Source organism: Piliocolobus tephrosceles, chromosome 20 (genome assembly GCF_002776525.5).
Source record: "Piliocolobus tephrosceles isolate RC106 chromosome 20, ASM277652v3, whole genome shotgun sequence".
NCBI classification, from domain to species: Eukaryota; Metazoa; Chordata; class Mammalia; order Primates; family Cercopithecidae; genus Piliocolobus; species Piliocolobus tephrosceles.
This window is the reverse complement of record NC_045453.1, coordinates 8,674,296-8,689,483: the sequence shown is the minus strand read 5'-3', so window position 1 is coordinate 8,689,483 and position 15,188 is coordinate 8,674,296. Positions and strand designations below refer to the sequence as shown.

The window sequence follows — 15,188 nt, the reverse complement described above, 5'->3', positions numbered from 1 at the left end:
CCTGTAGCTTCAGGCAGGTCAAATGGCTCAACAAGACACAGGCCTGAAGTGTGAGGAAGCAAACCAGAAGACCACTGAACTCCAAGGTTCTTCCTGTGTTCAAGCTTCTCAATGTGCCAGTATTATTTTGTTCCAACTGACAGAACTTGGAAATCCCACACATTCCACATTAAACATAAATACAAACAGGCCGGCTGGGTGTGGTGGCTCATGCTTATAATCCCAGCACTTTGGGAGGCAGAGGCAGGCAGATCACCTGAGCTCAGGAGTTCAAGACCAGCATAGCCAACATGGTGAAACCTTGTCTCTACTAAACATACAAAAAATTAGCCAGGCATGGTGGCACGCTCCTGTAGCCCCAGCTACTCGGGAGGCTGAGGCACAAGAATCACTTGAACCCAGGAGGCAGTGGTTACAGTTAGCCAGGATTGTGCCACTGTACTCCAGCCTAGGAGACAGAGACTCCATCTCAAAAAAATAAAAATAAAAATAAAAAAATACAAACAATCCTCTCTAAATAGCTCAGATCCTGTTCCTAATCAAGTCTATACAATCTAGGGTGCTCAAGGAAGGCTCTACAAATCAATGAACTTACTCCAAGTAATGTTTTAAGGGGATCTGAACAATATATAGGATATTTGGCAAGTCTTCTTCCCTTTGATACTGTATATAAACAGGGGCTGACTATACAGAACTTGAGTGTTTCCCAAACTCTTCTTACAGTATAAGTCATCTGGGAAGCTTGTTAACAACTCATATTCCCAGGTTCCCATCCAGACAGTCTGACTGGGAAAGAACTGAGACATGGCTGGAATATGTTTTTACAAATGCCTTGGGCAAGGATTAACCGTAAACTTGGAAAACATCCTTTCTATATTAAATTTATCCTACTCGTTATGAAATCCTATACTTATAAAAATATAAAAACCAAATGTCCTTTTTCTTATCTCAATGGAGTCATGTGGCTTCAAAGGAGCAGTCTGCTTATTGGGGTACAACTACTCCTGCACATACTTTCTGGAGGGTAAAAGCCAGGGCATGAATAGCTAAAGCAGAATCAGTTTCAAAACACTCAGTTCTCACACATACTCTTTCCTAAACTGAGTTAAGGACATGTCAGATTTCTGCCAGTTTACATTTTCCACCCCTCCTTGTATAATAACCGCCTTTAACTACCCTTCTCCCACTTTACATAAAAGGGCCTGCCTCTCACTCATCCCACATCTTAACATGGTGCTCTGCCTGGAGGTTTGAAATTTCCAGATTTTCTCAACTGGGTTTCCTCATCTGAACAGAGATACATTTTCTCTGTTTTTGTAAGGGTGGTATACAGCTATTACCATTCTCAATGCACTAAGGTCAATCCATCACAGATCAAGGATGCCTTGGGTATTGTGGCTTCTCTCCCAGAACTCAGTTGAGAAAGCCCGTGAACATAAAGCCAGTGCTGTCCAACAGAAATATGCTAAGAGTGCAAGCCACATGCAATTTTCTTTTTTTTTTTTTTTTGAGATGGAGTCTCACTTCATCACCCAGGCTGGAGTGCAGTGGTGTGGTCTTGGCTCACTGCAACCTCTGCCTCCTGGGTTCAAGAGATTCTCCTGCCTCAGCCTCCCAAGTAGGTGGGATTACAGGCTCATCTAATTTTTATGTTTTTAGTAGAGATGGGGTTTCACCATGTTGGCCAGGCTGGTCTTGAACTCCTGACCTCAGGTGATCCGCCCACCTTGGTCTCCCAGAATGCTGGGATTACAGGCGTTCCACCATGCCCAGCCAATTTTTGTATTTTTAGTAGAGACGGGGTTTCACCATGTTGGCCAGCCTGGTCTCAAATTTCTGAGCCACCATGCCTAGCGAATTTTAAATTTTTTACTCATCACATAAGAGGGTTTGGTTTTTAAGTGCCAGGCATGGTGGCTCATGCCTGTAATCTCACCACTTTCAGAGGCCAAGGCAGGAGGATTGCTTGAGGCCCGGAGATTTAGACAAACCTGAGCAACATAGTGAAACCCTGACTCTACAAAAAATAAATTAGCCAGGCATTGTGGCATGTGCCTATAGTCCCAGCTACTCGGGAGGCTGAGACAGGAGCATCACTTGAGCCCAGGAGGTGGAGAATGGAGTTAGCCACAATCACGCCACTGCACTCCAGCCCACGTAACAGAGTGAGACCCTGTCAAAAAAAACTTAAAAAGTTAATTTAAATACTATTTTATTTAATCCAATACCTTTCCTAAATTTGTTTTTTCTTTTTTTTTTTTTAACTGGGCTCAGCAATCTTCCTGCCTCAGCCTCTGGAATAGCTGGGACTACAAGCACGTGCCACCACTCTCAGACAATTTTTTCATTTTTTGTAGAGATGAGGTCTCGCTATGTTGCCAAGGCTAGTCTCGAACTCCTGGGCTCAAGTGATCCTCCCTCATCAGCCTCCCAAAGTGCTGGCATGATTACAGGGATGAGGCACTGCACTCAGCTTCAGCTTCTAAAAACATTTCAACATGGAATCAATTTTTTTTGTTTGTTTTGTTGCCCAAGCTGGAGTGCAGTGGCCCAATCTCAGTCACTGCAACCTCCACCTCCTGAGTTTCAAGCAATTCTCTTGCCTCAGCCTCCTGAGTAGCTGGGATTATAGACACCCTACCACCAAGCCTGGCTAATTTTTCCTTATATTTTTTCAGTAGAGACGGGGTTTCACCATGTTGGCTAGGCTAGTCTCAAACTCCTGACCTCAAGTAATCCAGCCGCCTCGACCTCCCAAACTGCTGGGATTATAGGCCTGGCTATAATCAATATTTTAAAATTGAGGTGTGTTACATTCTTTTTTGTACTATTTGAAATCTAGCATTTACTTATACTTACAGCACGTCTCAATTCAGACTAGTTACATTTCAAGTAGTCAATAGCCCCATGCGGCTAGTGGCTACCATACCAGACAGCAGAGGTATAGGCCTTAGTTAGGCCTAGGGACAGTTGCAGCACTCTCAGCTCTTGAGGGCAAAACCCAGTTACAAGCACTAGAGAGGAAGATCCCTTAGTTCATCTGCAGACAAAGCAACCTATCATATAATTTCCTGTCTTACAATGAGTACTAATACACTTATGTGATGTAAGTTAAAATTTTTTCCACAGAAATTCAGTCTGATAGTCTGATTTGATAGGGAAGAGTGGCTTTGCATTCTCTACATCATTGGGGAATAATGAAAAGGCTTGATCTGTAGTTCCACAGTTTTGATGAAAATACGTGCGTGTGCGTGTGTGTGTGTGTGTGTGTGTGTGTGTGTTGAAATGGGGTGTCACTACATTGCCTAGGCTGGTTTGAAATTCTCGGGCTCAAGCAATCCTCCCACTTCAGCCTCCTGAGTAGCTGGGACAACAAACATGCACCAACGCACTCAGCCTTCATGTTTTGTATTTTAAGTATATCCACTACAGCTATTTAAACTTGTGAGAAAAAGATAAATACTGCTTTAAAACGTGCTAGGGGATTCACAGTTTCAACTGAACACACAAAGAATACACAATCAAGAATGTCTGAGGATCACTGCACATATTTAATCAACGGCACACTCAGGCTAGAGACCCAGGGGACTCTTCATGCCACTGAATTGATTTGGAGAACGAGTGTTTGACTTAGGAAGGAATCAGGGCTTGTTTCATTCTTGGTTATTCTAGAAGAAGTCCAAATTTTAAGTTTTTTAATAACTTCATTCTTCCCTAAATCTATACCCTCTAACCTTGACTCTTACAAATTAGCTATCTCGGCTTTTTATTTAGACTGTGAAAATTTCTAATCAATAATCACTCTCCAAAGAGCTCAATTTCAAAAGGCACCCATGCTTTTCTAGCTCCAATGTTCCTTTGTCCTCGTCCCCTTCAGAAGCCCATACCTTTTTACTACTTTTCTTTCACGTCTGTCTCATTAGAACTCTATTTCCTGATTCCAGGTTCTATTAAGCTGACTCAAACTGAGATCATTTGAAAAAGCACAAGCAAAAGTCCTTGGTTTATCAGGTTTATCATATAAGCTGAAGTATCCAGTCAACAGTTAACCACTACTTTAGGAAGCTCAGTTACGAACACACTTCCCAACTTAGATTCACTTGGATATGTGCCTCACTTAAATTCAGCTTCATAAACACAACTTGTTTCCAGATCATAAGAAAACTCAAAATCAGTCACAGAAACAAAGGATTGAAGTATACAAGTTACAAAGAACCACAAAAGGCCACAGAAGAATACTCTGGCATTGCCCACTGCAGAGCCCACTTGAAAAACTCACCAGTAGGAGCTATGGAAGGGGGTCTGCCTCGTTTTCTTTTGGGTTCCCTCAAGTTTTCTTGTGGACTCTTCACAATGTCATTTTCAGGTTTCTTATCCACTTGGGCATCTCCAGAATACTCCCTGTCGTTTTCTGAAATGTTTTCCTTGTCTTCCTTCTCGTTCTTGGGAAGACTTTTCTCTGACACTTTCCCCTTTTCAGAACAGATTAACTTTCCTTCTTTATCAGGTTGCTTGGGTCGCTTTTCTGTCTTTAAGGGTTTATCTTCTTTGTCTTTCTTCACATTCACTGTGGCTTTTCTCTGTTCTTTAAACTTCTCGCGTTTATCAGGAGATGATGAAAGACTTTTGTGATCTGTTTCTTTAGGCCTAGCATTACCCACAATATTCTAAAACGAGCAAAACAGCGATGAAACACTTCGTGATTACTTGTAAATACAAAATTAGGAATTTCTTACAAACGTATGAAGACAAACAAAGAAATTAAAACAGGACATATGCCAGGTCACATACACAAAGCACCACTGACAATATCCACCTGTACTAAGAGCTGAGAACCAATCCTTAAAACAATTCAATTATTCTAGAGACAGTGCAATCTCCCTTATTATGACGAATAAGTCACTAGAAAATAAAATTGTGGGCTTTTGTTTGTTTTCGTTTCTGAGACAGAGTCTCTCTCTGTTGCCCACGCTGGAGTGCAGTGGCACAATCATGGTTCATGCAGCCTCGACATCCCAGGCCCAGGCGATCCTCCCATCTCAGCCTTCTGAGTAGCTGGGACCACAGGCATGTTTCACCATGCCCAGCTAAGTTTTTTATTGTTATTTTTTGTAGCAATAGGGTGTCCCTATGTTGCCCAGGCTGGTCTCAAACTCCCGGGCACAAGCAATCCTCCTGCCCCAGCCTCCTAAAGTATTGGGATTGTAGGCATGAGCCACCATGCCTGGCCTTAAAATTCTGGAAAGCAATCTTTCTGACAAAGGTGTTCGAAGAAAATGCCTTCATGCTCTGCCCTTATCCCCAGCATGACTATACTAACCCAGAGCTTTTCAGAGGCCTGGTTCAGTTTGCCAGCATGTGCTGATGTCTTGTTTAGAGAAATAACAAAACTGATAACTGGAAGCTGAACAGGAAAACTATAAAGATTATCCAACCCAGAACCAGGGTCTCTGCTTCCTCTACCAGCTAAAGGCTTTGCTCAGTTCAACAAACCACCTACCAGGTTCCTGAGCCATTTGGAGTTTTTGTCTATTGGTAGGAAATACTGCTTCTTAGTTACGTTCTCCCTACATTACATTCTTTAAAATTCACACTAAAAATCGAGGGTCCTCTACTGTGACTGTTTCATAATAATGCCAGGTCTGAAAGCTCTAGAGATTCCAAAACTATAATTAAGTTTATTTGTGTACATATCTCTCTTCTAGGACCTCAAAAGAGCAGAGACTACCATACTATGTTCATATGGGATCCCCAGCACCTAGCACACACTAGGCACATAGGTTTTCACTGGAAGCAGGAAGCAGTACCTAAATACTCAACAAATAAAAGTTTAATTTGTTCTACAGGGAAAAATAATAAACAAGGAAATATTTTTTCAAGTCCCCCAAATTATTCTGAAAGCAGCCAGGTTTGAAAACAGCCATTCCGGTAACGGTCAGCAGAAATATAAATAGAAATTGCCCTTCTTGTTAGGGGTTCGGGGAGGAGTTGGCAATTTGAATCAAAACTAAAAAGGCTATACCTTTGAACTAGAATAAACCCCTAGAAATAAAGTTAGCTAAAAGAATAATCAGACTTGTGTACCTGGACTGACAAATATCCTTAATGACCATTTGGGAACTGGTTACACAAAGTACAGTTCCATACATATTACAGAACACTACATAGCTGTGAAAAATCATATTCTCAGGATATTAAGGAACTTGAGGAAATGTTAGTTAAAAGAAAAGAACAGTACTATATTAATGTACCACAACTTCAATTTTGAAAAGAAATAGATACACACACATATATATGTTTCATAAAAAACACAGAAAGATATATACACCAAATTGTCAAGCCATGTTATACACCAAAGCGTTAAGAACAATTATATCTATTTGATGGAATAATAGAGTTTTTATTTTCTTTGTGCTTTGTACTTTTCTAATTTTCTACAGTAAGCTAAAAATATAAGTGTTACTAATATAGAGACTATCAAAACATTTATAAGACAGTGCAGTCCTACAGAAAAAAAAAAAAAATCCATGAAAAAACCTTTGAAATTGCCCATGACAGATAACCGTAGCCAAACCACTGTACTCTCTTGGAAAAGAAGCCAAGTCCAGGAGCCATGGGCCTGTGCTTAAGGGCCTACTGGGCTAAGGTCAGACACTCAGAGGCCACTGGGAAATGAGAAATGAAGCATGGCACCCAAAAATCCTCACCGGGTAAGGCACCACCTCCAGGCCAAAGCACTGTGAATGCTATCCATCAATTTATTGAGAAACACAGAGAAAATAGATGAACAATTGTTATCTGGAGCCCTGGACTTTCCACTTGGGAAGGTTCTGGATATAATCTGCCAATTCTGGACAAGTTTATAATTACGTCCTCTCTATTAACTCGTTCCACAAACCTAACACAAATATTGCCAAATTTAAGGCCAAAATAATGTTTTAGACTACTGTATGGCTCCTTACATGCCTGAGAGGCAAGTGATCAAAGAAAAAGCATTATCAGGGCCAAAGCTTTATGTAATAATGTTGTTAATTTTCTGAAGAGGAAAATCAGCAAAAGGCAAATCAGCAAAAGGTAACTTTTGAGGTTACCTCAAAGGTATCATGTATCAAAATCCTTTGAAGCAGCTAGGCATGGTGGCTCATGCCCTGTAATCTCAGCACTTTGGGAGGCCAAGGTAGGCAGATCGCCTGAGGTGAGCAGTTCAAGACCAGCCTGGCCAACATGGTGAAACCCCCGTCTCTATTAAAAATACAAAAATTAGCTGGGCATGGTGGCGCATGCCTGTAGTCCCAGCTACTCGGGAGGCTGAGGAAGGAGAATTACTTGAACCCGGGAGGTGGAGGTTACAGTGAGCCTAGACTGCACCACTATACTCCAGCCTGGGTGACAGAGCAAGACTGCATCTCAAAAACAAAAATCTTTACAAACTTATAATTAGGCTGGGCACAGTGGCTCATGTCTATAATCCCAGCACTTTGGGAATCCAAGGTGGGCGGATCACTTGAGGTCAGGAGTTCAGGACCAGCCTGGCCAACACAGTGAAACCCCGTCTACTAAAAATACAAAAATTAGCCAAGTGTGGGGGCACACGCCTGTAATCCCAACAAATTGAGAGGCTTAGACTGGAGAATCACTTTAACTTGGGAGGCGGAGTTTGCACTGAGTGGAGATCAGGCCACTGCACTCTAGCCTGGGTGACAGAGGGAGACTCAGTCTCAAAAAAAAAAAAAAAAAAAAAAAAAAAAAAACTTACAAATATACATACAGAAGAATTCATTAAGAATCTGTGATAAGTAGAATCATTTCATCATCACAAAGACATAACAGAGGGCCAGGCGCAATGGCTCACGCCTGTAATCCTAGCCTTTTGGGAGGCCGAGGGGGGGCAGATTGCCTTAGCTCAGGAGTTTGAGACCAGCCTGGACAACATGGTGAAATCCTGTCTCTACTAAAATACAAAAAATGAACTGGGCATGGTAGCACGCACCTAGTCTCTGTTATTTGGGAGGCTGAGGCAGCAGAATCACTTGAACTGGGGAGGCGGGGAAGTGGCACTAGGCCAAGATTGCATCACTGCACTCCAGCCTGGGCGACAGAATAAGACTCTGTCTCAAAAAAAAAAAAAAAAACCAAAGACACAACAGGTTATAGCATCATCAAATATCGTCACATCAACTGCCATCCAAGCAGATAAGTAACCAGTTACGATGCCTCAGTGGTAAAATCTTTTACTAAATTGCTAAATCAGCTGTCTCAACAGCTGAAATTAGTAATAATCAGGATTTTTAAAAACACCAGTATCCAAATTTTGATCTCTATTTTCCCCTCAACTATTAATACATAAACACAAAAAAGACAAAAGGGGGAAAAATCATGAAGAAAGTAGGCAACACTTCTAGATGGCCCATATTTATGCAAACCATATTTCCAGTATCAAAACTGAGGCCCCATGCTCAGGCAAATACATGCATGGTGACTGGAACGATAAGATACCAAATTCACAAACCAGGCACATCTAGCACAAGTGGCTGCCCAATCTGTGCCAAATGATAGCTCTGTAAACAACCAAGTAATGGTCCTAAGCTAAAAGACAGAGCTAGATGGAGAGAAAACATACTGGAGGTCTCCTCAAGCAATTCAACAAGTTCCCTGTGATGGCTAACAGCTCTTGTGCAGGGCAGGGCACAGAGAGAAGATAAGAATAACTAGACACTGTTGAAAAAAGATGACGAAAACAGAATATAGGCAATGGTATCCAAGTATCTGGCACTTTTGAAAAAAAAATCTCTGTTAAAAGGAAACAGTGGCCGGACACAGTGGCTCACATCTGTAATCCCAGCACTTTGGGAGGCCAAGATGGGTAGATCACTTGAGGTCAGGAGTTCAAGACCAGCTTGACCAACATGGTGAAACTCCATCTCTACTAAAAATACAAAAAAAAATCAGCCAGGCATGGTGGCATGCGCCTATAATCCCAGCAACTCAGGAAGTTGAGACAGGAGAATTGCTTGAACCCAGGAGGTGGAGGTTGCAGTGAACCGAGATTGCACCATCGTACTCCAGCCTGGGTGACAGAACGGGACTCTGTCTCTAAATAAATAAATAGGAAACAGCAAAGAGACAAATATTTACAACTTCTGAAAACCTGTGTATTATTTTCTGGTGAAATTGTGTCAGATGGAGGAAATAAACACTTGCCATCATAAACAAATGTAATGTCTTTATTTGAGGAAACAAAACTACAATGTTAGCATTATTCATAACACAAAGCATAAAACCACATTTCTCACCTGATCTTTGGAAAAAGCTTTGACATGAATATGTTTGACAGTCTGAACTACTCCATCATAAAATTTCACAGTGTAAGTACCTAAAATTCAAGAAGATATCATGATTTTAACTCACAATTTCATGAAAGTGGTAACTTTTCAAAGTATAAACACAAGGGATCTCCAACTACATTAATCTCATAGACATTTAAAACTGTTTAAGAATCATATTTAGTCTTACTTATGTCTAAGATAACAGTATGCTTGTCTTCATTTCTTAGTCAAGATTACACAGTTTTCTACCTACATAAATTAAAATCCATCAAAAAAATAAACTCACTTTTAGATGTTTCATTAAAATAAAAAAAAATTGCACTGAATTTAAGTGAAGAACAAAGAGCAGTAAAACAATTAAGAATGTGAGGAAAATGCAGACTTATTCCTTGGTGAATTTTTCACTTTTATAATTTAATCTTTATGTTCTGGGATCGGGGGCAGTAACAGCTCTTAAGTTTCAAAAGGAACATCATGGCTCACGCCTGTAATCCCAGCACTTTGGGAGGCTGAGGCAGGCGGATCACGAGGTCAGGAGTTCAAGACCAGCCTGGCCAACATAGTGAAACCTGTCTCTACTAAAAATACAAAAAATCAGTCACGCTTGGTGGCAGGCGCCTGTAATCCCAGCTACTTGGGAGGCTAAGGCAGGAGATTCACTTGAACCGGGGAGGCAGAGGTTGTGGTGAGCCGAGATCCTGCCATTGCACTCCAGCCTGGGCAACAGAGCAAGACTCCGTCTCTGACAACAACAACAAAAAAAGCCACATCATTCTGCTAAAGGTATTGTGTTTCTAGAGATGTGTTCTATTTCCACATCTCAAAATCCATTTGAATTATCTTCATGACACAATGTTTTAAAATAGAGACTTGGCCAAAACACAAAATGCTTGCTGCTACATTGTTAGGTTTTTTTTGTTACACTGTTAGTTTTTTCCCAATAGAAAAAAAATTCTTCAATAAAGATCCCTCCCTGCTAAAAACCATAAGCTGGAAACCCAAATAATCTTATCTTCCCAAATAAGGTGTCCAACTACAGAAGTTCTCATTAGTCGCACCCAAATAACACTTTCAAATTTTGCATCTTAGAACCAATTCATGCCCCACTCATTTTTGCCCCAGGGATTTAAAATAATAATCACAGTTAATCTTGTCAAGATTCAGTAAACCATTGGTAATCACATAATGGTTTCCACTAGTAAACAGGTTTTTCTCTGTTTAGAACCAATTCCCCCAACCCCTGCAAAAAACCCTGAGGTCTGGGAGCCGAAGAATGCAACAACAAAGTTATGGCCTGGTTTTCTCCTTCTGGTACATTCTCTTCCCACACCCCTCCACCGCCAGTCCTCAACAGGGCCTAGTCAATGGCTAATCACGGGTACCAAATGAAGTCCAAAAGTATTCAATGTCCAAACAATCTGAGCCCAATAATTTTCCAAACCTTATTTCTCATTACCACCATCCAATACCCACCAACTCAAAGTGACAAGCTACCCACTGAAACTGCCAGTGACACTTCTATCGCCATATCTGTATTAAGCTGTTTTCCTTCTGGGAATGTGCCATTCCGTGATCTTTAAGTGCCCGGCTCAAATACCCACAACAGTTCTGTAACAGCTTCCTGGCTTTTCAGCTACTAATGATTACCTCCTGATCTGAACTTCTTAGGCTCATTTGGCACCAGCCTACAGAGCTTCAAACTTAGGTCTACCTTCATATAAGTACAGATCGCAACTAAAAAGCAGGCTTTTCAAGGCCAGAGACCACATCTTAGACCACTTTCTTCCACACACAGTACCTGCCTCAGAGTAGACCAGTGCTTCTCAAAGTGTGGTCCCACAGCAGAAGCATGAGTAACTCCTGGGAACTCATTAGAAATGCAAGTTACCAGTCCCATCTCAGATACAGTGAATCAGCAACCGGGAACGGGGAACAGGAATATGCGTTTTTAACAAGTCCTCCAGGTGATTCTGATGTACACCAAAGTCTGAGAACCACTGCCATAGACAATTAGTAATTACCTACTGACCTTTATTCCTGGTAATTACAAAATAAAGGTGATTATTTGTCACAGGTGTCACCAATACATAAAGAAACTAGCTAGCAAGACATAGACAAAATTCGATGTTCTCACTTATTTGTAGGGGCTAAAAATTAAAACAATTGAACTCATGGAAATAGGCAGTAGAAGGATGGTTACCAGAGGCTAGGAAGGGTAGTAGGTAGGGGTGGGGGAAAATGTCGATGGTTAAGGGGTACAAAAATGTTAGAAAGAATGAATAAGACCTAGGTTGCTAGCACAACAAGGTGACTATAGTAAAAAATAATTGTACATTTTAAAATAACTTGGCCAGGCGTGGTGGCTCACACCTGTAATCCCAGCATTTTGGGAAGCTGAGGCGGGTGGATCACTTGAGGTCAGGAGTTCAAGACCACTCTGGCCAATATGGTGAAACCCTGTCTCTACTGAAAAAATGCAAAAAACATCAGCCAGGTATGGTAGTGGGCACCTGTTATTCCAGCTACTCAGGAGGCTGAGGCAAGAGAACCGCCTGAACCCAGGAAGTGGAGGTTGCAGTGAGCCAAGATCATACCACTGCACTCCAGCCTGGGTGACAGAGTGAAACTCTGTCTAAAAAAAATAAAAAATAAAAATAAAATAACTACATAATTGGATTGTTTGTAACAAAGGATAAATGCTTGGAGTGATATATACTCCCACTTACCCTGATGTGATTATTACACATTGCATACCTGTATCAAGATATCTCATGTAACTCATAAATACATACACCTACTTACGTACCTACAAAAATTAAAAATTAAAAAAAATTAAAAATATAAAAAAAAGAAACTGGCTAGCAAACAAGATAAAAGGATATATAGTTATGCCTGGTTGGGTTAAAACATCAGCAATTACATGACACCACCAATTAGATGAACAGGCTATGATAAAAGGATTAGAGCATAAAAGGATAAGAGCATAAATACTTATTTACACAGGCAGCTCAGCAATGACTTACAAGTACTTACAACAAAGGTCTGGGTTCCTGTTTTTCCCTGCCTATATTGTGAGGGTGTTGGCAAGCAAAGGAGTTATGATAAACAATGCTATGGAATTCTAAACAGGCCCTTCTCAAGCAACCATGGTGCAACTCTGGCAAGTCCGGGGACAGAGATGGGGGGATGGGAGTTTTAAGACTCCAGTTATCTTGAAATCTTAAATATTATGTGTGCCGACAAGTCACCCAAGACTATATTTTCAACTATTTTATTAACAAAGTTAGTTCAGCATCAGTTACATCAAAATGAAAATTGTCGTTTTTACAGGCATTTCCAACATCCAAAAGTCAATATTAAGTAACGTTACCTAACAGTCCAACATTTTCAGCTATTTGGAGTTAATTTTGAAGCTTACTCCTGATGGCAGATTCCAGAAGGAGGACTTACATAAAAGGAACCTGAGTTCCATGATTAAGTCTGAGACAGCTACCATTGGAATCCAAGCCTGTCTACTGACCTCTGACCAATTTTTTCCCAGCACCCCACACTGCCTGTTGCTCAGGCTCCTCAACCTAATTTCAAACCACAGACCCAGAGTAGCACCAGCCACTCTGAAATGACCCAAACTACGGCCAAAGGTGCTAGGGACGACTATCCTTAGATATATCTCGGTCTTTGATCCTTTTAACTTCCAAAGGATTAACAAGGATCATCTTGAAACTTTCCCCTTTAATCATGCTAAACACAGCCCAACTTGGGCTTCAATAATTCAGAGACAATAATGAACAACATAGAGGCCAAAATTTTGCTTTAATGGTTTCATGTATATTACTAAAAGATTGTCTTCCCATGGAATCCTCCCATAGGTGACTAGTTGTTCTCCTGTGACCACAAACACTACCTAACAAACATGTAAATGAAGGAACTCAAAGTAAGTGTATCCTGTTCTATCTGCTCTAACTTGACAGAAGGGCTACCTGCCTCAGATTCCCTTGAGAAGCTTTTGTCCTTAGACTTTAAGATGAAACAAAGCTTCCTGGCCTTGCCCCTCTGAGGGTTAAGGACTCAGCATTGCAGACAATCCTATAGCCGTCAGTAATAGTAGAATGTTCTAAGAACAAAACTAGAGATGCATAACAAGCTCATGTTCTCTAGGACCAAAGACATAGGGATAATACAAGGGTGATTTTGGATTGGACAGATTTCTGTTGCTCATGAAATCTACCACAACTAATATTCCAGGGCCTCTTTTTTTCTTAGAAACAGGGTCTTCATTGGCCGGGCGTGGTGGCTCACGCCTGTAATCCCAGCACTTTGGGAGGCCGAGGCCAGTGGATCACCTGAGGTCAGGAGTTCAAGACCAGCCTGGCCACTGTGGTGAAACCCATCTCTACAAAAATATAAAAATTAGCCGGGCATGATGGTGGGTGCCTGTAATCCCAGCTACTCGAGAGGCTGAGGCAGGAGAATCACTTGAACCTGGGAGGCAAAGGTTGTAGTGAGCCAAGATTGTGCCACTGTACTCCAGCCTGGGCAACAGAGCAAGCAAGACTGTCTCAAAAAAAAAAAAAAAAAAAAAAAAAAGACAGGGTCTTCGTCACCCATCCTGAAGTGTAGTGGTATGATCCTAGCTCACTGCAGCCTCAAACTCCTGGACTCAAGCAATCCTACTGTCTCTGCCTCACAAGTGGCTAGGACTATAGGCATGCACCAACATATCCAGCCAATTTTTTATTTTTTAATTTTTAGTAAAGATAGCAGGGCATGGGGGTCTCTGTTACCCAGGCTGGTCTCAAACTCCTGGCCTCAAACAATCCTGCCACCTCGACTTCCAAAAGCACTGGAATTACAGATGTGAGCCATCATACCCAGCGTCCAGGGCTTCTTTTCTATCTCATTCACTCTTTGGAAGTCAGATTATTCCAGAATGCCACAGGAGGAAAACAGGGGGTTTTCAAACATGTTTTCTCAGGCTGGTCTGAAAGTAGTGAGTTATCTCAATTGATTGTTCACAGTCAGTTACAGATCAAACTTCTTATTCTACTCTTTCCCTCCTCCTCACGACTGCTTTTGACTAGTCTTTTTTTTTTTGGAGATGAGTCTCACTCTGTCGCCCAGGCTGGAGTCCAGTGGCAGTGGCATGATCTCCGCTCACTGCAATCTCCACCTCCTGGGTTCAAGTGATTCTCCTGCCTCTACTAAAAATAATTTTTTGTATTTTTAGTAGAGACGGCTTTCACCATGTTGGTCAGACTGCTCTTGAACTCCTGACCTCAGGTGATCCACCCACCTCAACCTCCCAAAGTGCTAGGATTATAGGCATCAGCCACCACGCCCAGATCGGCCCTTTAGAAAAAAAAAAAAAAAAAAGACCAGGCGCGGTGGCTCAAGCCTGTAATCCCAGCACTTTGGGAGGCCGAGATGGGCGGATCACAAGGTCAGGAGATCGAGACCATCCTGGCTAACATGGTGAAACCCCGTCTCTACTAAAAAATACAACAAACTAGCCGGGCGAGGTGGCGGGCGCCTGTAGTCCCAGCTACTCCGGAGGCTGAGGCAGGAGAATGGCGTAAACCCGGGAGGCGGAGCTTGCAGTGAGCTGAGATCCGGCCACTGTGCTCCAGCCTGGGCAACAGAGCGAGACTCCCTCTCACAAAAAAAAAAAAAAAAAAAAAAAAGACTAGTCAGGTCGGGAACGGTGGCTCATGCCTGTAATCCCAACACTTTGGGAAGCTGAGGTAGGCAGATCATGAGGTCAGGAGTTCAAGACCAGCCTGACCAACATGATGAAACCCCATCTCTACTAAAAATATAAAAATCAGCCAGGCATGGTGGCACGCACCTGTAATCCCAGCTACT

General features: G+C 41.8%; 1 protein-coding gene across 4 annotated transcripts in view; it reads right to left on the bottom strand.

Annotated features, from left to right (window-relative positions):
* The window catches only part of PHF20 (PHD finger protein 20), a 190,115-nt gene that overhangs the window by 92,120 nt on the left and 82,807 nt on the right, over positions 1 to 15,188 (bottom strand). For all 4 annotated transcript variants that reach the window (XM_023220550.2, XM_023220549.1, XM_023220551.1 and 1 more), the window contains 2 exons: positions 9,294 to 9,373; positions 4,280 to 4,667 (listed from right to left, as the gene is read on the bottom strand). In XM_023220550.2, the coding sequence (XP_023076318.1) occupies positions 4,280 to 4,667; positions 9,294 to 9,373 (468 nt within the window). The remainder of the gene's footprint in view (positions 1 to 4,279; positions 4,668 to 9,293; positions 9,374 to 15,188) is intronic.